We start from the raw sequence: 23,866 nt of genomic DNA, 5'->3' as shown, positions 1-23,866 counted from the left end.
GAGGATCATGCTGATTAAAAGCAGAGGTTATAGCCATTTCTAATCACATCATTTACAGTACCTCAGCAAGTGTGCAACTCATTTGTTCCTGATTTCTGTTTCATGTTGCCTGTGTGCTTCATCAAGTGTGTGTAGCCTTTTAATTTGTTTATTCTTTTCACAGCAAAAAATCAACTAGAATTCTGTTGCCATATGCTGCGAGGGACAATAGATCCAAAAGAGCAACCTACATATGAATATGTAAAATTTATAGGAAATTTCAAGTGTTTGAATAATGGTAAGTAAGTTCAGCAATGTTAGAGTGGAATACACAGCTGAACAGGCTTGGGATCCTTATGCAAAACTTAATGATGAACTAAAATCAATTTTTCAAAAGAAGAGCTTGAAGCAGGATTTTTATTACTTCTATATCACTTCAATGAAAAATAAGAAAAACTGCTGATCAGCTATTCCTGGTCGATGCATTCAAATGCAAAATGTAGTAATTATGTCTAATGCTTTCAATTAAAGAAAACTAGCATCTTGTAAAACAATTTTTAAAAGAATGTAAGATAAATTTAAACAAACACTTTAAAACAAAGAGCATGAATTTAGTTAAACAGAATCCATACTGAAGGAGGTGACTAAGTAACTTGAAGATCAATGGCACTGAGTACCCTCAGTTCTCATTACGCAGTGAGCTGGGAAAGAGACCATAGGTTTCCCCTCCCAGTTTCAGTTCTGTGCTTCAACAGACAGGAGTTATCACTCTGGGCAGATAGGCCATTACAGTTTTCTGCACTGAGTTCCTTCTCCCTTCCATTGAAGTAATTTTTATTAGTTACATACTAATATTATTCCTCTGTACTACATTTCTAATCTATTTGGCCAGCCCATGCTGACTATATACTTGAGAGGCATGTTTATTTGGTCAGCCAGGCAAATGGGTTGTGCACCATGGTCAGTAGTAGATGTTCATAAAGATTACTTGCAAAAATATTACCAAAAATGGTATATTGTAAGTAAGCCTGGTTTCTTTTATGTGATGTCAGTATTTTTCTCACAAAATGAGGAGAGGTTGTGTTTTACTGCCAAATGCCTCTATGTAGTATAGAAAAGACAAGAAACAGGCCTGAAGAGGCCAAATATGGTCCTGGTCTTAGAATGATGAGGAGTTGGGAAACTGCAGACCTATTGATTTCATTTGATATAGGGAAATATTCCAGGACAAATAATTAAACTCTGTGAGCTTCAGGAAGCTAGCAAGGAATTGAATAGCAACCACTTTGGATTTTTCAGATAGAAATAGCATCAAATCAATTCAGTTTCTTCTATCAAAGAGTAACACGTTGTGTGAATAAAGAGGACAAAGCACAAATAAATGATGAACTGTTTTAGTATGCTTTTGACAGTTATCATATTCTGTTCTCATAAACATGTAAAGGAAGCAGATGTTAATTGAAATTGCTGGAAAGTAGCTGCATAAACTGGTTGGAAAGGTTACCCATGTTACCCATTATTCAAAATGGAGTTTTAATGGACAGCTTCTGGATTTGATCAGTATTTTCTTTAATGTTATGAAAATGTTAGAAGGAAAAAAAAAAAGATAACGACTGAGAACAAATGCAAGGTACTAAATTTAGTAATAACAAATGGTGTGAACAGGGGAAAAGGTTACAGTCAGCTGCGTAGCGGTCCTTTAGAAAAAGGGGTTGCTGTGGAATTTGAACTGGACGTGACCAGATCACTGTGACCAGTCACCAAATTGTGAAAATGCAGAAGCTTTTCTAAAATATAATCCGAATCACATGAAATAATCTCCTTGCACTTGTTAGCACACATATGTCCTCATCCAGTTTTTGACACTATTTGTCATGAGTAGAGCAGTTGGATAGAGTTCAGAGTAGAGGAGTGAAAGTGATCAGAAATTGAAATGTCTAACTTACAAGGCAAGATAAACTCTGAAGAACGAAGGAGAAGGGATAAGACAAAGAGGAAGGAAATTACCTATTTTCCTTCTGATGGAAAGAACAGGGAGCTATAAGCTTAAATTGCATGATGAAACTTCAGCAGAAGTCCTAATCTAGGGTCGAATTAAAACCAGTTAGGCTTGGAAGAGCCTGACAGGGTTTTAAAGTCACGCTCATTAAAGCTTAGTAAAGACAAACTAAATTGATACCTGCTGGAAATGAAGGATTAAGTTAATCTGGTTTGAGGTCTAGTCCATCCTTGGCCCCTTATGGTTCCATGCATCTCTAATTCAGTAAGTGGAATTTGTCCTCAGCTTGGTGTCCTGATTCTTTCGTGTACATAATTGTTGTGCATTTGATTGTTCTGTTATTCAGTGTGTCTGCAGCTTGTGTCATTTGAATGTGATGGAAGCCTGGAAGAGAAATTCTGACCTCAGTGTTCAAAAGAAAAAGTTAGAAAAACCTGATGCAAAAGAGAAATTTTAAAAATATTTTTGAAGAGGGTGTTTTCCAGTCATTTTTAGTAGTTACCAAGAAGGATTAGAATTGTTATTAGTTTCTTAAAACTGCTTTGTCAGATAATATCACGTTGATGATAATTTTAGTTCTTTGAGAAACTTACTTGATGGTTGTGTTCCCATAACTACTCTACAATACTGTTCCCGTGCAAATATGTGTATGTATTATATGTAGCATTTTTCTTAACGTATGTTAAGTTGGAAGGAAACCACATTAGAGAAATACTGGGCCATTTCTCTTAAAATATTATTGCCATTTTCCTCCATGTTTATATTGTAATCTGTGTTGACCTCTTCTCTATCTTCCCTCAGTTCCCAACTCAGCGCACAATGGTTTTGAAGGAACTATTCAGCGATCACATCGGCCTTCATATGAAGACAAAGTTTGCTTTGTAGCCACAGTTAGATTAGCTACACCTCAATTCATCAAGGTATGTACAAATGAAATCACTTTTGTATCATTTTAAAATGTACTCTGAACAGGAAAACTTGAGAGAGAATGCACATAACATTGCAAATATTATTGAAAAACATAAGGAATTTATTACATGAAAGTGAAAGTGTCTGTATTTCTTCACAAATAGGTTAAATGTTTTGCAAAGCATCAAATGAAGTTGTTATCATGAATGCCATTTTTAAATAGTCATATAATAAAGTAATACGCAATAAATAAATTCAGAAGAAGTCCATAGGAATATAATTTAGACAGTTTAACTTAAACGAGATGAAAGATAACATCAAGATTCCACTTTCACTGGAGAAGTTAATAGTGGATGTGAATTTCATGGGTCTTGCTGTAGTTTGACACAGAAGAAAATCTGTTAGGGATTAATGAAAGCTTACATCACTTGTCGGTAACTGAGAGCTGGGTTTGAGGTAATAGAACTCCTTCGTTTTGTTTCAGTACTGTGATTCAGTAACCTGGTTATTTAACAAGACCATTTTACTTAACTGCTGATGTACAATGAAGGTATCTTTCCAAGTTTAGAATTGGATGTTTTTGTAGTTTACTAAGTATAATACTCTTTCTCAACAAAATCAGTTAAAATAAATACTCAGGATACAGTACAGGGTAGTCTGTGATTGTGATTCACATTACGTGCCTTATACAAATATATTAATCAAGGTTCAGAATAGACTACTATCTAATATTTGTTCTTGCAGTTCAGTTGTAAAGAAATGCCATGAAATGTATATGGCACATGGCTAAGCTGCTGTCTGTCCTGCAGAACTCTTTGAACATTCAAGTATTCTTCCTGTAAGCTGAATGCACTTGTGCCTTAAGCTGACGATTGTTGCCTCTAAAGACATGGTCTATATACCTTGCATTTTGAAAGTGTAGTAGAGAGCACGTAGAGAAATTGTATAAACTTCAGTTCTATCAGGCTGAACAGGAACTGGTTCTTTGCAGACTGCATGCCAGAGGGAGTTTGTTGTTTGTTTTTCCTGAAGCCATGGAAATCTTTCATCACTTTTCCCGTACCGGTCTAAATAATGTTCTTCCTGCTATGCCTACAGTTGGTAGAGATGTTAAATGTGTGATGTTTTTGCTTAATGAAATACTTGGGGAAAAAAAGACCAACTCAGCAGGACTTGCAAATACTTTTGTCTTTTAAATTTTGACAGTTTAGAATGTGGTGTAGTATGACTTTTCTGTTTCCTAGTTCTGGAACAGGACAACTGGATGTTGAGGAACATCCATTTACGATCTTTCAAGTCTCTCAGCCTCCTGAGGGCAAAAGCCTTACAGATTATACTCTGGCCAAAGTTTCATTCCTCTATCTGAACTTCTGAGCCCCTAGTGCTGAAGGAAGCTTTCATGTTACAGAGGTTTTAAGATCCCCTCAAGGGTTTCGATTAGCACTGTTCATCTGAGAAATCTTCTTGTGAAGAAGACTAATGTTAGAGTGAAGACTTTTAATCTGACAGTACTTGTTTATACTCTTTTGGTACCTTCTGTTATTATTGAGGCTGGCATTAACTAGACTCTAGCAAATAAGCGTTATGTCAGAAACTTTACCATCTCAGGAACTTTACTAACAGATGCGTGATACAACCAGTAATGAGATGTGCGTTTTAGTACTGGGTTGCCTTAATTGAGGTAGAACTGGCCTGCTCATCTGCCTCTTTTTATTTCAGGTGGTATACAGTTCTGGATTGTTTTTTACCTAAAATGTAATTTCTCAAGAATATACAGTGCTGTTGCAGAAAGTCATAGTATTCATGAGAATAATTTCTGAAAGTTCACATTTTTATTTTCTGCATATGACCCCGCCACTTTTGTAACAAAATATGCCACAAATTTTGCTTTCCGCTTAAGGGATTTGGCTCTGCACATTGTGTAAAACATTTGCCTTGCATTTTGGCTGGTGAATGATTGAATCCTATCAAGAAGACAGGGTCAATCCAGCCAAAGGGATTCTAACAGAATACTTTTTGTTACAAATGAAAGTCCTTTCTTTTCTAGATGCCTTGTTGACAACTTCAACAAGATGTCTTGTTGAACAAGATAGCTTCTGTCCAGGGGCATTTTACAGTGGGAATCTGAAAATCATTAATATAAATGCATTGAATAATCAGATACTAACCTGCTGCCAGCTGCTCTCTAACAATGATGTTTTTACTGTGATTTTACTGCCTGCACTGAAGTTATTTTTACTTTTGTTTTGAAATTTACCAAAATAATTAAATTAAAAGAAACAACAAACCAAAAGTATATCTTAAAGATATACATTTGCTCTGTCATTTCTTTTACTTTGCTATGAGTGGTGCTGTATTAAATGCTGTAATCTTAGGACGCTAGGTGAGCTTTGGGTTTTAGGAGTAATTTCAGTTTTGAAGGTTAAGTCTTGCTAACTGGAAGTCACACCAAGAGTAAAAAATTCGTGCTCAGAGTGATTTTGTTCATTACCTCCATGATATAGCTCCCTGTCTAGTCATTGTCTTTACATTTTACACTGATGAAGGTGAGGAAAAAACATTGCCTAGATATGCTTGCTTTTTTCTTTTGCAGAAAGAAATCTTTGAAATATCTATTTAACGAACTGCAAAATATCCACTTAGATTCTTTGTATTATAACCTGAAAGAATGAAAAGGACGGTGTTCCCTTTGCAGGAACTACAGTCAGTATTCTACTGTATTTTTCTGCAGGACTATTTTAGTTATAGATGTTTGCAGAGCAGCAGTGTGCTCATCCGCCCACATCTGTTGTGATGTTGTGAATATTATGTCAGTGCAGCAGTGACCTCTGTGTTGTAGTCTTTAGGAAACTGTTGTGGTATCTGATCATCAGTAGATTCTACTGTATTCCCGGCAATGGGAATACCACTGCAAGCTCCTACAAGCGTGACAAACTTGTGCGAGTGTCCAAAAAAAGAAAGATTTACTGATCTTCAGCTTTATTGTAATACGTTGAGGGGCTTATTTGTGTGCATGCATGTATTCCATCACCCATCCTTCTTCTTGGAAGGCAGTGCAAGAGGAGTTTGCCATAGAACCGACTGGCTTGAGGTACTTAGCTCTGTCACTGTCTCAGCGTGAGGCATCTTCACCTCTGTGGAAGGGGACAATAGAAACTGACTGTGACATGCACCGATTGCACATATGTCTGAGCAGAACACATGTAAAACAATGTACAGAATATGTTGAAAATTTGTTGTCACTGTAGAAATACAATTGTTCTCTTACTGTTCATGAGTTCTAAACATAAGAATAATCTTGTTGTTTGTAATACATGCCTGTGCCCTCAAGCCAAAGTGATTTGGAGTACTCTGTATTCACTAAAAAGAGGAATCCAATTCCTAAACTCAAAATAAGTGACCATCGTGCTCATTGTTGGGTTTTACCCGTTATAATCAAATACTGTAATCAGAGCTCTGGTGGGAGTGTTGTTACAAGTTAAAAGCATAACTGCAGGAACTATTGATTTCTGCTTGTACTACCGTGTTTACAGATACAGAGCTTGAGTTTAATCTCATGCCGGGATTGTTCCATTTACATCAACTGAGTGCCAGCCTGGCACAGCTGAGATTAGATTCTACCTCAGTACTGTGCATCTAAACAAGCAAAAACAATGAAGCTGTCTAAAAATAACAGTAGAGCTATTGTGGAGTTTTCTACTAACTTTAGGTCTGAATTTCGAAAGAGCTTATGAATTAGAATAGAGCCTTTTTGAGAGAGATTTTTATTTTTTTACTTTTTAGGAAATGTGCACTGTTGAAGAACCCAATGAAGAGTTCACATCTAGACATAGCTTAGAATGGAAGTTCCTATTCTTGGATCACAGGTGCAATTCCTTCTATGTAAAACAGCAATAGTAGCTGAATAGGCTGTAATATTTAGAGTTCACTAATCAGCATTAACTACTCATAGCTTGTGTTAATTTTTTTTTTTTTGAGTACAGACTGTAAACAAGAAAACTTATATAATGAAATCATTTTTGCTTGGCTTTTCTTAGTGTGAAAATAAAATGACATTTTATTTTTATATTAATTAGGGCACCTCCAATAATAGGTTATCTTCCATTTGAAGTTTTGGGAACATCAGGCTATGATTATTATCATGTGGATGATCTAGATAATCTGGCAAAATGTCATGAGCATTGTGAGTATAACTAAGTTCCTACAATGAATGAGTTTGCTTTGTAGATGCTGGATTGAAGTTTGTTAAATGGTATGGCTGTTGTAGTGAAATTTTGTGATACATTGAGTGAAGGGTCTTTACTCCTGTTCATTTGACTTTATTGCACTGCTGATCATTATCTTTTTGATACTGAACTATAAAACAGATTTAACTTTTATCTTACAGAGTCTTCATTGTGTTAGCTTGGAGCACAGAGCGCTATGACTAATACTTCTCCAGTTCTTCCAACAGCATTTAACAGGCTCTGTGATGTTTAATAAATGCAAAACTTGTTTAAACATGTAATAGAACAAGCTCTCTGTTTGGCTATGTTTTTCTTTATAAAGCTGTATTTAAAATTTTTGCACATTAGTTTTTCACAATATGTAAAAACGCCACAAAAATGGAAGTTTGAATTCTGCAGTTCTCGGAAAAATGCAGTGTACTTTATTTTTCTGTAGAAATCTACAGTTTTAAACCTATTCTTAGTCATTATCGTAATACTAGATTTATATATGGGTTTGGGCCATATGAAGCTGGGAAATAATGCTTATGATATAATTGTAATATTTACCAACTGGAAAGACAGTAGATGTTATTCTTTACTTTTATAGTAATGCAATATGGGAAAGGAAAGTCATGTTACTACAGATTCCTTACAAAGGGACAACAATGGATTTGGCTGCAAACACATTACTATATCACGTATCACCAGTGGAATTCCAGGCCAGAGTTTATTGTCTGTACGCACACTGTTGTAAGGTAAGACATTTTTAAAAAACCTGTATTAAAGAAATTCTAATGGCATGGAAGCTGTATTGCTGATATTTTTGGAGGTAGAGAAATCACAGCAGTTTAAAGAATCATTGGAAAACTTCACAAGATACTTTGTAAGCAAGGTAGCTCCCAGGAATTTTTTTTTTTTGAGGTATGTATTTTAAATCACCCAAGAATATAATAGTCATATTTGGTTTGTTCTTCTAGTTATGCAGAAGTTAGAGCAGAAAGACGACGGGAACTTGGTATTGAGGAGTCTCTTCCAGAGATAACAGCAGATAAAGTGAGTGTCTTATTTTATTATACCTCTTCTTTCTTTCATACTAAAAAAATAAAAGTAGTACGCAAATACACAGCAGCAAGAAGTGTTTTGTCCTGTTACAGAAAAAGTAATTATTTTGTCCTCTAAATAATATGACTGTTTGAAATGATCGAAGAAGTCTAGGAAAGGTGTTGGTTCAACTGTATTTTTCCCTGAACACTTACCCATGTCTTTTCAGGAGTTCATGTACATGTAGTTATACCATGGCAACATCCATAAGTCTTTATTAATATCTGATTTCTGCAGAGTTTGATTTATAAGTAAATGTTCTTCCATACTGGAAGCACTCCTAATCTGAAAAACCAAGGTCAACACACAAAAATGACTTAAAGGGGTTCACAAGGGCAAAGCAGGAGCTATTACATTGTGTGAATGTCCCGCTTCTTAGAAGTGTACAAAATTAATTTTGAATTAATGTCCTTGGAAGCTCAGTGAGTCTTAGATAAGCCAGCTTGTGCAGATGCTCTGTCTGTGTTCCCCTGGCAGTTCAGAAATGTTTTCCCTTGGCAGTTCAGCAAGTTTCATCTGACAGTGCTGCTTCTAGCGCAGGGGTGTGGAACTCGTTTTCACCGGGGGCCACAGCAGTTTGAAGTTGCCTTCAAAGGGCTGAATGTAATTTTAGGACTGTATAAATGCAGGACTAGAATCTTGTGGAATTAACTTACACTTTCGCAAAAGAATAAGCAATTCACTCATTACACTGGTGTTCAGAGTGAAATGAGTTGCTAGAGGAGGTGGTCAGCTCAACAGTCAGTTTGTGCCCTGTATCTGCATGCATTTTGGTCATTTGACTTTGGTTTTGTTTCTTTTCCAAGGATAAAAGCTGCAAATGGTAACTGAGCTTAAAGATATCAAACAGGCCACTACTTTTGCAGAGTCACCTCTGTAAGGGGGGGTTGATTAGACACAGGATAATCTTTGATATTTGTTAAAAAAATGTACATTGTGTGCCAAATCGGATAAAATGGTGGTTGTTTCTGTGTGTCTCTTCAGAGTCAGGACTCTGGGTCTGACAATCACATAAACACAGTGAGTCTCAAAGAAGCACTGGAAAGGTTTGATACCAGCCCCACACCTTCTGCTTCCTCCAGGAGTTCAAGAAAATCTTCACATACTGCAGTATCGGATCATTCATGTAAGCACCAACTGTTGAAAATAGAATTTCCTTCCTAGGGAAGGCTTTCTCTGTCTTAGTTACTTTAATTAAATGCATAATGAGCTGTTAATCGTCATTTTATGAGAAGTGTGCAAATGAAAATGTCCTTTTTGATGATTCAGAGACCTGCTGACCACTCAGATTTTCGAAGGTTGTAAATAGTGACTTCTGCTTCTATAGGTTCAATAGCAGACCCTAGAACACCTTGTTTCAGTCTATCAGATTGCATTATTATTGGATAGTCAGGGTAAAAAGAGTCCAAGCCTTAAGCTTTTTTTTTTTTATTCTTGAAAAGTTTCCTGTGATTTGAATATTACATTGCAGAATTGAGATTACTATTAACATGTCTCTTTCTGTTGTAACTCTGAACATTGTCAGCAACACCTACTAAGATGACAGTGGACACTAGCACTCCTCCAAGGCAAAGCTTATCTGGTCATGAAAAGACTGCACAAAGAAGATCATCTTTGAGTAGTCAGGTAAAAATTTTGTAGTTAATCAGTGTTATTCACTTCTAAAAGGTATTATTAAATCTATATAGCTTTTGTTTTATTTCTTCTGAAAACAAATAATTTAAGCTAATATTTGCACTTGTAATACATGACTGTCAGAATTGTATAAACATGCAGCTTCAGTATACTACATTTTAAGGAAATACAAAAATTAAGCGTATAAGTATTTTTTGGTACTAGGGTTTGCAAGATTGTATATGAATCTCTGCTTTCACTCACACATAACTTCTTTCTATGATTCTGCATTTTTAGTACATATATGTGGATAAGTAGTTACTTACATTTATAATTTCCAACATAATGCTGTGTGTGTCCTTATAGAGAATTAATATAAATTTATGAGTCTAAGAATAATAGTGAATACTTACATTGTTTCTGAAGTCTTAGTAATGTGAGAAAATGTCATGCTTCATGTACTTGGTGCTCTTGTTCCAGTCAAACTAATAACATGCACTTCAAAAATAGAATGCTTATTAAAGTATGCATTTTTAAAAACTGATAGTTTAAGAACAAATCAAAGGTGTCAACTTCCAAACTTGTTGAAAAAGTTTTTCCCTTACTACAAATAAGACTTTTAAAACAGTTGTAATTTCTGTTTTTCCTTGCTCATACCTACTGCTTCTATATATTTTTAGTGGTGGAAAAATTACATATATACAAAATGTATATAATCAATTGTTCTTATGTTCTTAATTCTCTAATATTTAAGGTTAGATGTTTCAGGAAACATTTACTTGTTTTTATTATATGATGCTATTTTGGAATTGACACTATGTAAAGAAGTATTTCCTGTCAAGTATGAAGTTCGTTCTCTTCCATTTACGGAACAACTTTTTAAATCCTAGTCTTTAAGCTCCCAGTCTCTTGGACAACCAGTAACACAGCCAGCGATGTCTCAGCCTGCAACTTTACAGCTCCAGTCTGGCATGTCCCAGGTATGGATTAAGTTGGTTTATTATTTTTTTGAACAGTCTTGTTCTGAATATAAGGTTAACTTGTCTTTCAGAAATTGAGTTATTTGGTGCCAAAGTCAACTTTAACTTTATTCTCTTGAAATGAGCGAATTCCCCAATTTGACACTTCCCCTTCATTTTTTTTCTTTGTGTTGCTTGTGTGGATCTAGTTTTCAGCCTGGCCATTAGAAACACAGATGTAAACACAATTTAAGATAAAATATTTTAGGACATGAATTTAACAATCTGTCAACTATGCTGGTGAATTTCTACACATATGCTTGTAACACAACTCAGCCTATGAACAGTGGTATCAGGTCCAACTAAAGACCTCTGTCCTATAGACAGCATGTAAGTATCAGAGAGTTAATTGACTTGTGGCCCATAGCAGATGTCTAGGGAAGAACAGAGGTGGCAAACATGGTTTCTGTGTTTGACACTGAGGGTGTTCCCAAGTTATTTGCACATGTTTTAGCTCTGGGTGATTTTTTTTTTTTGTAAACAGGTACAATTCTAATTTTTAACCTGAGAGATCTTTAGCATCTGCAGTACCATGTCAGTTGTTAAGGCTTTTTGTAGAGTCTGGGCGATTTGGATGCCAGTCAATTTCTTTTGCTATGGATTTTTTTTTTTTTTTTAATTCACCATTTCTGATACACCAATTAAATGTGAGTTCTGTGACGTTTTCATACAGATGAATTTGTTCTCAGATTATGATTATTAGCAGTTTAAAAAGAAGTGCTGAATTTCTTTGCTATTGTGGAGGAGTGTATTTACTGCTTGCAAATAAAAAGTTATTATTTTTGCTCAGCTTTTAATTTATTAATTGCACTACAGCCTGTGTTTCAGTTTTCAGCTCAATTAGGAGCTATGCAACATCTAAAGGACCAGCTAGAGCAAAGAACACGAATGATAGAGGCAAATATTCATCGACAGCAGGAAGAGTTGCGTAAGATTCAAGAACAGCTTCAAATTGTCCACGGTCAAGGGCTCCAGGTGAGTAAGTGTAACTTACAGGTTTGATCTGTGGAGAATTTAGGGATCTAAAAAGATACTTGGCTAGTTAATTCCACAAGGTCATCCTCCATACACCCTGTCAGCTGCCATCTGGACTTAATATGCCTAAAATCCATAGCACCCAAAGAGGCTGTTCCTGTAGTACCTGCCATTTTGCTTGTGAATGTATCTGGAAGTGCCACAGTGTGTCTTTTCTATGTTGAGTGGCTCAAGCCAGCTTATGCCTGAAGCTAAATGTGAAAGGATGCCGTGGTTGTTACTTCTTGCATAGTTTTGTAGCCATTAGAATATTCATCTAAAATATGTAAGATAAGCATTTAGTTCCCCTTTTAGCTCAAGGGTGTCAAATTCTTAGCTTTTCTTTCTTAGACTGTCCTATCTGGCTGTGGTCTTCCTACAAGCCCTACTTTGCATGGCATACTGAAGACGTTACTGAGCCAGAAAGACAAATCTAGAGGATGCATTACATTCAGTCTGGCAGCTGACTATCCTGTATTTTAACCAGTATATTTTTTTCTAATTTTGTTATTCTTTTTTCAGCAGTTGCATTGGGAAGAAAAGAATTACTCTATTGGGTTTTTCTAGTTAAAAACAAAACAAAAAATGAAATAAACAAACAAACAAAAAACCACACAGACCCCAAAAAACCCCACACCACCGAAACGTACAGGCTGAGAGAGCTGGGGGTTTTCAGCTTGGAGAAGGCTCTGGGGAGACCTTATTGTGGCCTTTCAGTACTTAAAAGGAGCCTATAAGAAAGATGGGGAAAGACTTCTTAAAAGAGTGGGTTATGATAGGACATGGGGTAATGGTTTTAAACTAAAGGAGGTGAGATTCAGACTACACATGAGGAAGAAATTTTTTACAATGAGGGTGTTAAATTACTGACACAGGTTGCCCAGGGAGGTGGTAGATGCCCCATCCCTGGAGACATTCAAGACTAGGCTGGACAGGGATCTGAGCAACCTGATCTAGTTGAAGATGTCCCTGATGATTGCGGGGATTCGATTAGATGACCTCTGAAGGTCCCTTCCAACCCAAACTATTCTATGATTCTATGAAAACTAAAATACACCTTAAGGAAATAACCTAAATATTTTTAGTATAGATTGTGAAGAAAGAGTAGAAAAAGTACTTCCTGGAAGTATTGAGTATGTGCTTAGATTCTGTTGAAGAGTGGGAGTTTCTGGCATGTGCCATTGTCAGTGTTTTATTGTGTCTAGTGTAAGCCTGCCAGCAGCAGACTGTCTTATAGATGCCTCAACAGGAGAAATTCACAATTCTTTTCCCATGCACTGTGGAATTTATTCAGGACTGTGGAAACTGTGGAAAAATATCTACATTCTACCTTATTACTCTGTCTCATTGCAGTCTTGGGCCTCGCTTTTTGTAAAGACTCGAACATTTTTTGTGCTGAATTCAGCTTATTACAACAAAGTCTGAATGTTCAGTTATAATCATTATGATTACTTGATTGCCAAGTAAGATTATGTTCTTGATGCTATGCCTGGATCTACCGATTCTGAGATTTTCTTCATTTGAACTAGTTTAACTGCTAGAGACCCTACAAATAGAAATGTGATCTCTAATACATTTTGTCTTTAGACAGTTGTAGACTACATTACAAGTTAGTCTCTAAATGGTACTTTTTCTTTAAGAACAAATATTAAACCTTGATGTTTAGGGCTCTAGGAATCAGGATTCTGATTCTTATCAGTTACAGTAGAGTCTGAGTACCAACCTTACATGGGAGTTTGGTCTCTTGCTCTTGGTGGTTGCAAGGCTGTTTCGACACCTCTAATAACTAAGATGAAACACTATCTTACATCGATTTAAAATAATTAAGTTTAGTTTCTCTAAAAGATGTTGAACAATTAAGATTTTTCTTAAAAGCTAACAGGTGGATTTTTTTTAAGATGTTCTTGCAGCAATCAACTTCTGGACTCAACTTTGGTTCTGTGCAGCTTGCTTCTGGAAATTCTTCAAATGTTCAGCAGCTTACGCCAATAAACATGCAAGGTCAAGTTGTTCAGACTAATCAGACGCAAAGTGGGATGAACACAGGCCATATAAGTACTCCACACATGATACAGCAACAGCCTTTGCAGAATACTGCAACACAGGTAACATTATCTTATTTATTTGGCTGGAACACAACAGTAGCTCCCATAACATCCCCCTCCCAAATTTTTTTCTTAACAATGTCCTTCGTGTCATCTTGATTTCTTCGTGTTCCAAGTTTTGTAATTGAAATGCATATATGTTCTTGATAATGCAATTTCAGATCTTGTTTTTATTTTAAGACTTAGGCCTGTGAGTAATAACAAGTAGCTTTTTTGAAAGACCAGTATCAAGAAAATGTTTAGCTTGCCTTATGTTGAAGGTCTATGAATTTTCTGTTCATAGAGCACATAACATGAAATTTGTATTAGGTCAGCTTGAAACGCAGTGTCCAGACAGCAAGTAACTAGAAAATCATTGGACCAGGACAAGCATATGTTGGTGCTCCTGCAGTTGACTTTTGTACTCTTCAGCAATGTCAGTCAGATGCCAGATGTGTATGACATCTATAATGTAATAGTTCTATGAGTTTATTCAGTTTCTTTCGATTCCATGTAAAGTTTTGAAATCCACAGTATCTTGTAATGAGTTCTACAGCTTTACTTTCTGTGAAATGTGATTGTTTTTTTAACTTGCTACCCAGCTCATATACACATATGCTGGAAACACATTGAGCAGCTATTCACTTTTCATCTTCTCAGTCACATGTCATTTCAAAGTCCTCTGTCATATATATCTTCATAGAAGCCTGTTCTTCAAGCTGAACACTTCTGTTGGGCTTGACCATTTTGTGCATGGAGGCTCCTTGTATGTCTGATCTCTGTGGTCACCTTCCTCCTTCTATCCAAATTCCATATTCTCTTTCTGAGATTTGTGAAGAGGCAGACTAATGGTGGACAGTGTTACCATCTCAGCAGTGAGCTAGTTCCAGATTTTCATGTAATAAATTGATTGATGTGGTGTGTGCATTTTAGTCTAAAGTGTGGCACAGAAATGCCAAAGGAGTAAAAAACAGCATCTTGAAGAAACAGTTTACAAGTAACTGAAAAATGAACCTGAAGAGGAGAAGAGGTTAATCTAAGAGGGCCCATCCCCTCTCCAAGTCCCCAGTCAGTAGAAATGCTGTGTACTGTAAATAAAGAATTAATTTGTAATAGGAAAATATTAGCAGTTGTAAACTATGGGCAATGACAGTGAGGAGGGCAGCTGTAGTACCTGGCTATTTTCAAATTACTATTTCATAAAATATTTTTTCTTTTCAGCATAATCAACAAAATGTACTAAGTGGACACAATCAACAGTCTTCTCTTGCCAGTCAGTCACAGAACACAGTCTCGGCACCTTTGTATAACACTATGGTGATTTCTCAGCCAACAACAGGAAATGTGGTCCAGGTTCCTTCCAGCTTACCACAGAACAATAACCAGAATGCTGCTGCAGTAACCACTTTTACACAGGACAGGCAAATCAGGTAAATCTTCAAGACCAATATTCAGATGACTTGCTTATACATAGCTGCATCATATACAAAAGGAGCTAAAGTAGCATGGAAAAATTAATGTGATTTACTATTTTAACTATATAGACTAAACTTTGCCAAAGCTAAGGTGTCAAAACCCATGTTGTTATATCAAAGTATGAAGTTGACATGTGTGTTTCTCCAGTGCACTTGGTGCTTGTTTTTTGGTGTGTTTTTTTGTGGTTTGTTGTGGTGTTTTGTGGTGGTGTGTTTTTTTTTGTTGTTTTTTTTGTTGTTGTTGGTTTTGTTGTTGTTGTTGTTTCTTTGTGGGGTTTTTTTGTGTTTTTTGTTTTGTTTTGTTTTGTTTTTCCTAAAAAGTCTCCAAATGTCTTTTTCCATTAACAGATTTTCTCAAGGTCAGCAACTTGTAACAAAACTTGTCACAGCCCCGGTAGCATGTGGAGCAGTAATGGTACCAAGTACTATGTTTATGGGACAGGTGGTGACAGCTTATCCCACTTTTGCTGCCCAACAGCAGCAGCCACAGACTTTGTCAGTAACGCAACAGCAGCAGCAGCAGCCAAGTCAGCCAGACCATCAGCAGCAGCTCACCACAGCTCAGCAACCAGCTCAGCCACAGCTGACCCAGCACCCTCAGCAGTTCCTACAGGTAATGCAGCGTTCTCGACAAATTTTTCCAAGTCCTGACACTTTCAGCCTTCGTGGCATGTCCTAGAGGTGCTTTATCTGAAAACTGAGCGATAAAAATAGTAATGTATGAACAAGGCTGATGCATGAGATAAGTTTATTCTGTAGCCTTTCTCTAAAATATTGCTAATTAAAGGAGTGGTGGTCTTTCCTGCAGTTTGACTCTATGCTTTGTCCTATTTTATATCCTCTTCCCTTTGAACTGCTGCTTTTGATTGAGCATGGGATGAAGAAACAGACATTTCCCTTTAAAACAGCCTGTATTTTCTTTGCATTCACATATTAATGCAAGAAGCTATGAGAGGTGATATCAAACAGAGTTCGTTGGTCTGGAAAGCAGCACAAAGCCCAGAGCAAGACATGAGGCATGAACATCTGTCCAGGCTACAGGGGAGGCTGAGCAGCAAGTAACCTTGTAAGCAGGAAGTCCTGAAAAACCTTGGTTTAGCAGAGAAAGGAGATTGGATCAAAAGAGAAGGAAGGCAAAACCCGAGGGGCTTAGAGATAGGAAATCTTGAAAAGAAAATAACCAGAAGGTAGGAAGAATTGATGGGGAAAACTGCCGCCATATGTTAACTCCAGTTAATGGGTGGCACGTAGCTCACCCAGCAGGTGATGCTATGGGGGAAGATGTAGTGGTAGCTGGAACAATAGCGAAGAACTGCCTTCAGGAAGGCATGGGTTGAAAAATCTTAATTGGGCCTCTGATGTTGCCTTCTCCAAAGAAAGATAAAGTCCATGTAACTATCACAATAAAGTTTGTGCACATTCTTAACATTCTTTATCTACACTAGGAATGTAATTGCTTTTCTTATTCTTTCACAGTACACATAATTAAAAACCCTTATTTTGCAAGTATTTCTTCCTTCTTACTATGTGTGATCTCCCACTTGCACTAAATGAGAGACCCTGTGCTTAGGTGGAATATATACAAATGCAGTAAGTACTTGGAGGCTTAACCTACATTTATATGCACAAGGAGTGGTTACAGTTCTATTTAGGGCTGAGTAAAATTTTCTTTCATTAGGTCGCTGATAGAAAATACTGACTTGTTGAAGAAGTCTTTCATGGAAACATACCAATTTCAGTCATGTGTCAGGCAAAGGCTTTTCACCTGCAAGTTGCCTCTCAAAAAGAGAACTGAAAAATGCCTATTGATTTGAATTTCAGCACTCATTTATGTAGTGGGAGACTCTTGAACTGAATTAAACCAGAGTGCAGATTTGAATGTGTTCACTGACAACTCAGACAGATACTGTAACAACAGTACTGTTTAGCAGGTTGCTAATGTCTGTAGCTCTGTTTCTAAATTAAAAAGTTTGTACGATTTGGACTTAATTCTGGTGAAGAACACATGACTTGTGAAAAAGAAATATCTCCAAAGCTCTGTTTCTGTCCTAGGATTTCTTTCTAGGCAGAAGCTTAGTATTTTTAATACAAACTATTTAAGTGCTGGAATTTGAAGTGAAGAAAATGCTGATTGAAAGTGGAGAAAAGGAACAGTACTTTTCCTGCCTCTGTGTGCTGGGGTTTCGCACAGTCTGATGCTGTGGGTGCAGCAGGTGAAGTAGTTTACTTTCTGCTGCAGAATGTGTTTTCTGGATGGAGGTTTCCAAGTGCATTTGTACCCATGCTTCATTGCTTTTCTTCAGTAACCGTCACCTTTTGGTTCCATGAAAATTAATATTAAAACTAAGTACAGTTTCCAATAGTAATTAATCCCCTTCAAAGGGGACTGTGCCAAGTCATGCATTGGTTTTTCATTTGGCGGCAGTGACAGCCACCTGCACTTGTTCAAATAGATTCCTTATGCCCTGTTATGCTCTTGTGGTTTGAAATTGAGACAAATTGCCATGTGTTCCTACCCATTGTCATGGGAAATTACAAAGATCAGTTACAGCTGCTTTATTAATTGGTCAGATGGTCTAATTAACTTTATTAGTATGAACTAATCTTTGCATTGTTTGCTCAGCTTATTTTGATTGAACCCTTGTGAAAAGTTAAAAAGCATCTAGGCCTGTGTTTCTCAGAGCAGCAGGAAAAATAATCTTTTCCTATTTGCATGTTTTAGACATCCAGGTTACTTCACGGAAATCAGTCAGCTCAGCTCATCCTCTCTGCTGCTTTCCCACTACAGCAAAGCACTTTTACTCAGTCGCACCACCAGCAGCATCAGTCTCAGCAGCAGCAGCAACTTCCGCGACACAGAACTGACAAGATGACTGATCCTTCCAAAGTTCAGCCACAGTAGTGTGGGGCTTGGCCTCTCGTTGAAGCCAACTATCAGGAGGAGGCTGCTCCACAAGGAGTTGCACTGAGGCTACGGAGGTAGCAGTACCAAGGCTTTCTGACACAACGGTGTTGAGATCTAACTTCTGGAATTTGTTAAGAAAAGCCACAAGATTATGGTGACAGGGACATGGCCAACTTTGATAGTTGCCCCAGTTTCTGTGTTCTAAAGAATTTGCTGCCATGTGTTAATTTGTCCAGGTGAAATCTCAAAATGTGACTGAAATGAGAAGGATGCTGAAAATATTGGTATTTTTATCAATCCTGTACATTTTAAAAGTATTAAAATGGACATGGAGCAATTGTTTGAATTAGCAGAAAAAAAATGCCAGGAATATAGTCCAAAAACCATCTAATTTTTTTCAGATGATTATGGGACAGTAAATATTTTGAAAATGTTGTGTGAAATCCGGTTCTCTGTTGTACAGATGCTGTAATATATTGTGTATATGTCTGCATAAAAGGAGAAAGAGCAAAATATTTTATATGATGCATGAAAATGTAATCTGTTATTTGTAGGTTTGAATATGTTTCCCTAAATTCTCACGCCATACTCAGACTAATGTTTTCCTCTGTTCTACCCTTTTGTTTACAACATGATGCATCATTATTTTCACCCTTAATGTGGGCACAAGTCTCTTGTTTGTGCTTTGTCTGTGATGTCAGGGTTTGTTCGGTGAGGTGTAGTGTGTTGGTTAGTTGACTTCTCGAGGTTAAATTATTGATGAAGCTGTTTGAACTGGTGATCATGCATCAGGGTTCAGATTCATGAATATCATCCATCATTTCATAATTAATTCATTGTTTTATTTGAAAAATAGGAATTTGCACTGCTTTCTTGTGGATGGTTAGGAATTTTATTCCCCAAAGCTATCTTTTGATATAGTTCATAGTCGGAAATATTTATGTAAAAGGTTTAAAAAAATGACAGTGATTTTCAAGAATGTTTCAGTTATAGGAGTAATTTGCACAAAAATATATTTACATTTAATAACCTTTTGGGCACTTTTTAACCACTTTCTCTGTGGTGAGAATTGTAACTTGTTAAAATATGTTGGAATCTTTTTATTCTCCTTCAAAAATTAGTCAGAACTAATTCAGGGTCATTTTAACAACAACAAAACCCATAGTGCCTTGATTTTAATTCAGGTGATAATGTTAAACATCTTGAATTACAATGTCTTGAATCTGTAACCATTTTCAATTTTGAAGTCTTAGTACATTGTCAACCAAACTTGTGTATCTGCTTCATAGATATTTCTGTATCGTGTTGATTTTAACAATGGTCTGATTTGAGACCGTGAGCATTTTTGAGTGGTACTCTCCCCTTAAACACTAGCCAGAAACAGAGGAGCCTCTAAAATCTCAGACCTTGAAGGTAATATTCTTAAATGATCGAAATATCTAGAAGTATAGATTACCCCTTTTGCAGGAGGAAGGAATGGTAAGCTGATTTTTTTTTTTTGTTCTAGTATTTGGTTGTTTTGCAGGGGTTTTTTGTGGTTATTTTGTTTGGTTGTTTTTTAAAAATAATTTTCATAGCGTTTAAGGTGTATCTTGGGGGAGATCATGATTGCATTTAACACTACCAGGCTATTGATTTACAGATATCACTGAACTAAGACTTCAGAAGGCAACTTTACTTTATAAAGAAAATAAAAAGTTCCAACAGACATGATGTGCTATTTTAAGTAAACGTTCAGTAGGTTTTTATGGTACTAGTTTGTGGAAACAAGAACTTCAGAGGAAAATTAATAAATGCTGATAGATCTGATAATTAAAAACAAAACCAGTAAAAGCAGTTAAAATTAGTACTAGGGAGAGAAAGCTGGATTAATCTTGAATACTGAGGAGGAGTAGAATGAATGTAACCAAATGGTGATGGATTATTTTGTACTATGAAGCAGTTTGATTGTATTACTGGGTGAACCAAACCAGTTTAGCCGAGCATTTGACAGAGTTGGTTGTGTATCTGTTTTGAGGCTCACCGTTGCCTCTGCACGTGTCCCACCATTAGATCTTTGTTTTTCCCCAGTTACAAAGCAAGAGTTTGGCACCAAAAAGCACAGTAGTCACAAGGAAGGGAGAGTGTGAGAAGCACAGTACCAAAGAGAAGCAGATTGCTTGCTGCTCCAAGAAGCTTCTTGCAACCTCTGGAGCAAGGAACAGATGCCAATACCAAACATAGCAAGGAACACTTTCCCTTCCTTAAAGGGATTTCTGGCTTTGTCTGGGCTGGAATAGTGGTCAGAAACCTGTTTCTGTAAAGTTCCATGTAAAGAAATCCTGCCTTGCTCTACCGTCCCTACCACGCCATTCCACCTGTTTCTAAATTAAGCTGCGTTGACTGGAGGTCTGTGCTGTCAGTACTTTTGCTTAATGGAAAATAGGTTAGACTTTTTTAACCAATTACAGTAATATAGCACTAAAAAAGAAAACTGGGAGAGCTTTAATAGTGCTGTTAGAACTAGTCAATAGTGATAAAATAGGTATATCAAGCTATTATACTCAGAATTCCAGAAAATAGAGATACCAGCCAGACGCTTAATGAGGCAGCTTTTCATATAAAGCTTCGTTTAAACTTCTCTTCCCATGTCTGCCTTCCCAAACACTCTGGTGTGCTGCTCTGGGTCTGTGGCTAAAAAGGCTAAACTTGGTGAGAGAGAAATGAGATGAGGGCAGTAGCGTGGCTGCTGAAAGACAGTGACAGAAGTGTACACTTTGATCAAGAGGCTTTTTGTAACCTCAGAGAGAGGTCATTCAATTACAGAACTACCAGCTAGTAGAGAAAAAAGTATAGGAGATGGGGAAATTCAAAGAAACTGGAAAAATATAACACATATTTGAAAAATTCCTGCCATGAATCAGGCAAGTTTTTTAGCAAAGCAAGTATGTAGAACTTTGTCCAGATTCTGTGCAAAGATGCAGATGCTTTGTTTCACAGCTCATGACTAAAAACGGTATTTTTAAAGGGTCTGCAGCTTCCCCTCTTGCTGAATCAATTGCTGAGCTGTCCTCGATTTTCAGTGGCAAGAGGACCAGGCTATTGCCTCTTTCTTCATCAGCCTTTTGCTTCTGCTCGACTCGTTTACTATAGCCGTAGGCTTATTTGCAACATCCTAGTAAAGAGCATGATGACGGATGCTGTGATGCTGCAGGTTCTGGAGCGTAAACGTTATGGAACTTTAAGGAGCCTGGTAGGAGACGATTGTATTTATGAAGAAATGGGCTGGTGGTACATTATGGAGTGGAAGAGAGGATGGAGTTTAGGAGACAGACATTGTTTGCCTGCGATGGGTGAGGATTTGAAGAAAAGCTTCTAGGATAACTTCAGAGAAAAAGAATAGAGCTATTTTTATATTTCTATTTAATATATATTATATTTGTATATAAATATGAAAGGATTCTAGTAGGAGCTCTCCATATGCCTTCCATTTCACCTAGAGGGTTTACCTTCTGTACTGTGGTTCCAGTTTGTCACCACCTCTGTGGGCATCTTGCCTACTGCCAAACACCAAAATTAGTAAGCCAGTATCCTTACAAGAGGTAGGTTTCATTTCAGCTTTATGTAAAAATAAATAAAGTTATATCAGGCAGTTTTTCACAGGAAAAGAAATTATCTTAAGATTCAAATAGCACTTTTTTTTTTTTTGAGTAATAACAAGCACTTTACTGAAAAGACTATTTGAAAAACAGTTTATTTCTTTAGTCAGTGAAACTATTAAAAAGGGGGGGGCATCGAGGAATAACATGCACAAAACTGTCAAGAGAGACATTTCTGGAAAATGCCTCTTTAGTACGGTGATCCTTTGAGGCTCAAAGTGCAAGATTAAGAAGGCTACTAAAAGCAGTTGGCTTTGTGTTTTATGTGGCCAGGGATGGTGGTGTCCTTGGAAGGAGACTTTTTAAGTTGCACAGTTGCCTATGAGAGAGAATCATCTGGAGGCTCATTTGCCTGCTCAATAATTCTAAGTGTCCCTTAGGATTATAATGTGTGTGAAAATGTTCTGAAGGTTTAAAGATGTGGCCTTTTTCAAATGTTGGAAGTTGATTCAAGAACCGTTTATATTTTCGCAGATTTAACCCAGGTATTGTTATGAGTGTTTTAAATGTTGTGGCATCAGGAAATGGTGTCAAACATGTCAGATTCATAAGTTTCTCTATTTGAAATCATTATTAAAATTAGATGTACAGTCAGAGGGCTGGAAATGGTTATTTTGATTAAAAGGGAAAAGAGACTAGTTTTAATAATTAACCTTTTATTTTTTTACTTATCCCTGGTGGAAAAGGTTGAAGACAATTAAGTGAATTTGGATTTAAAAAGACATTTAAACAAATCTTAGTAGATGAGACAAATGTGAGAGAACATTTGAAATTGTCTTGGTTGTCCGTGAGACTGGATAGTTGCTTTTTCATTATCATGATTTGTAACACTACATTCCTTGTCTTTTTTTTTTAAAGAGGTGATTTTAAGCTCTGCTATGCTTCATGCTATGTCATCTGCATGATTTTTGCCAGCATGATGTGCTGTATTCAAAGAAATTGTACCTAAATAAAAATGGGGGGAAGGGGGTACCAACGCAAAACAAAACACTGTGTCTGAACAAAATACTGTATATGGCCTAATATAGAGACCCCAGCTGAGACTGAGAGATGCTGCATTAATAGACAATCAGTGGGTAACTATTTATGAAACGCTTCTGGGAATGGTCTTAAAGATGTTCCTGCTTTGAAAGCAGTTGGTGAGTTGTCTTTTTTTAACAAGAAAGGTAAAAATTATTTATTTTCAAATATATCAGATTGAATTTTGAGTTTTTAAGCAGTGTTGATTTCACAGTGTCTTGGGTTTCAGTTTTGTTTTGTATTTTTTTAACTGGCATTAGATTTGTATAAGTAAAAGAAAACAAACAGAAAAACCCTAGTGTCGCTCATATTGACGTCAGGAAATGTAGATACAGTTCCCTGGTGTTCATGTGACCATTACTAACTGTCAATTTTTTAACTGAATAAATGTAACTAATTTTAAATTTTGCTTTTTGTAGCTTCTGAGGTTCTAGAGGTTTTTTTTTTCTTTCAGTTGCTTGATGTCAATTTTATCCGAGTTTCACAGTGAAGTGCGCTCGCCCTTCCCATGACTGTAACAAAGGCACTTTCTCCCCCACCCACAGAACCCACTTGTGACAAGTTGCTTGGTGTCGATTTTATCTTCTCCCCCTACCCAGACAAATGACTTGTGAGATTTCAGTAAAAATGCAAACTGTATTTTTTTTTTCTTGCCTTCTCTCTGTATCTCTTTATAAATTGATGCCCCACTCTAAAGGCTAGAGACCTTTGATTTGTGTATTTTCATTACTGCCTCGGAGTTTACTCACGCAGCACTTGTTTGAACGTGCACAACTTCAAACTGCTGTTAGATCTTGGTGCATCCAGTCCCTGTTCTCCCCAGGTGGTGGGGCAAGGAGAGCGGGTCCAGCACAGCTCTGCCCTCACTTTCTGGTGCAGCAAAGCACCCTCAATCCCTTCA

General features: G+C 36.8%; 1 protein-coding gene across 7 annotated transcripts in view; it reads left to right on the top strand.

Annotated features, from left to right (window-relative positions):
* The window catches only part of CLOCK (clock circadian regulator), a 65,660-nt gene extending 42,056 nt beyond the window's left edge, over positions 1-23,604 (top strand). For 5 of the 7 annotated variants that reach the window (XM_065836500.2, XM_065836498.2, XM_071807527.1 and 2 more), the window contains 14 exons: positions 164-277; positions 2,780-2,898; positions 6,671-6,753; positions 6,964-7,070; positions 7,703-7,850; positions 8,073-8,148; positions 9,181-9,322; positions 9,722-9,822; positions 10,701-10,790; positions 11,646-11,804; positions 13,742-13,948; positions 15,149-15,357; positions 15,751-16,015; positions 18,125-23,604. In XM_065836500.2, coding sequence (XP_065692572.1) covers positions 164-277; positions 2,780-2,898; positions 6,671-6,753; positions 6,964-7,070; positions 7,703-7,850; positions 8,073-8,148; positions 9,181-9,322; positions 9,722-9,822; positions 10,701-10,790; positions 11,646-11,804; positions 13,742-13,948; positions 15,149-15,357; positions 15,751-16,015; positions 18,125-18,304 — 2,000 coding nt within the window. In that variant the 3' untranslated portion in view covers positions 18,305-23,604. The remainder of the gene's footprint in view (positions 1-163; positions 278-2,779; positions 2,899-6,670; positions 6,754-6,963; positions 7,071-7,702; positions 7,851-8,072; positions 8,149-9,180; positions 9,323-9,721; positions 9,823-10,700; positions 10,791-11,645; positions 11,805-13,741; positions 13,949-15,148; positions 15,358-15,750; positions 16,016-18,124) is intronic. The other 2 variants (XM_065836503.2, XM_071807531.1) reach the window with 2 other exon arrangements.
* The last annotated feature ends 262 nt before the right edge of the window (positions 23,605-23,866 follow it).

Source organism: Patagioenas fasciata, chromosome 4 (genome assembly GCF_037038585.1).
Source record: "Patagioenas fasciata isolate bPatFas1 chromosome 4, bPatFas1.hap1, whole genome shotgun sequence".
NCBI lineage: Eukaryota > Metazoa > Chordata > Aves > Columbiformes > Columbidae > Patagioenas > Patagioenas fasciata.
The sequence above is the reverse complement of the archived record's forward strand: the minus strand, read 5'-3'. Positions and strand labels throughout refer to the sequence as shown.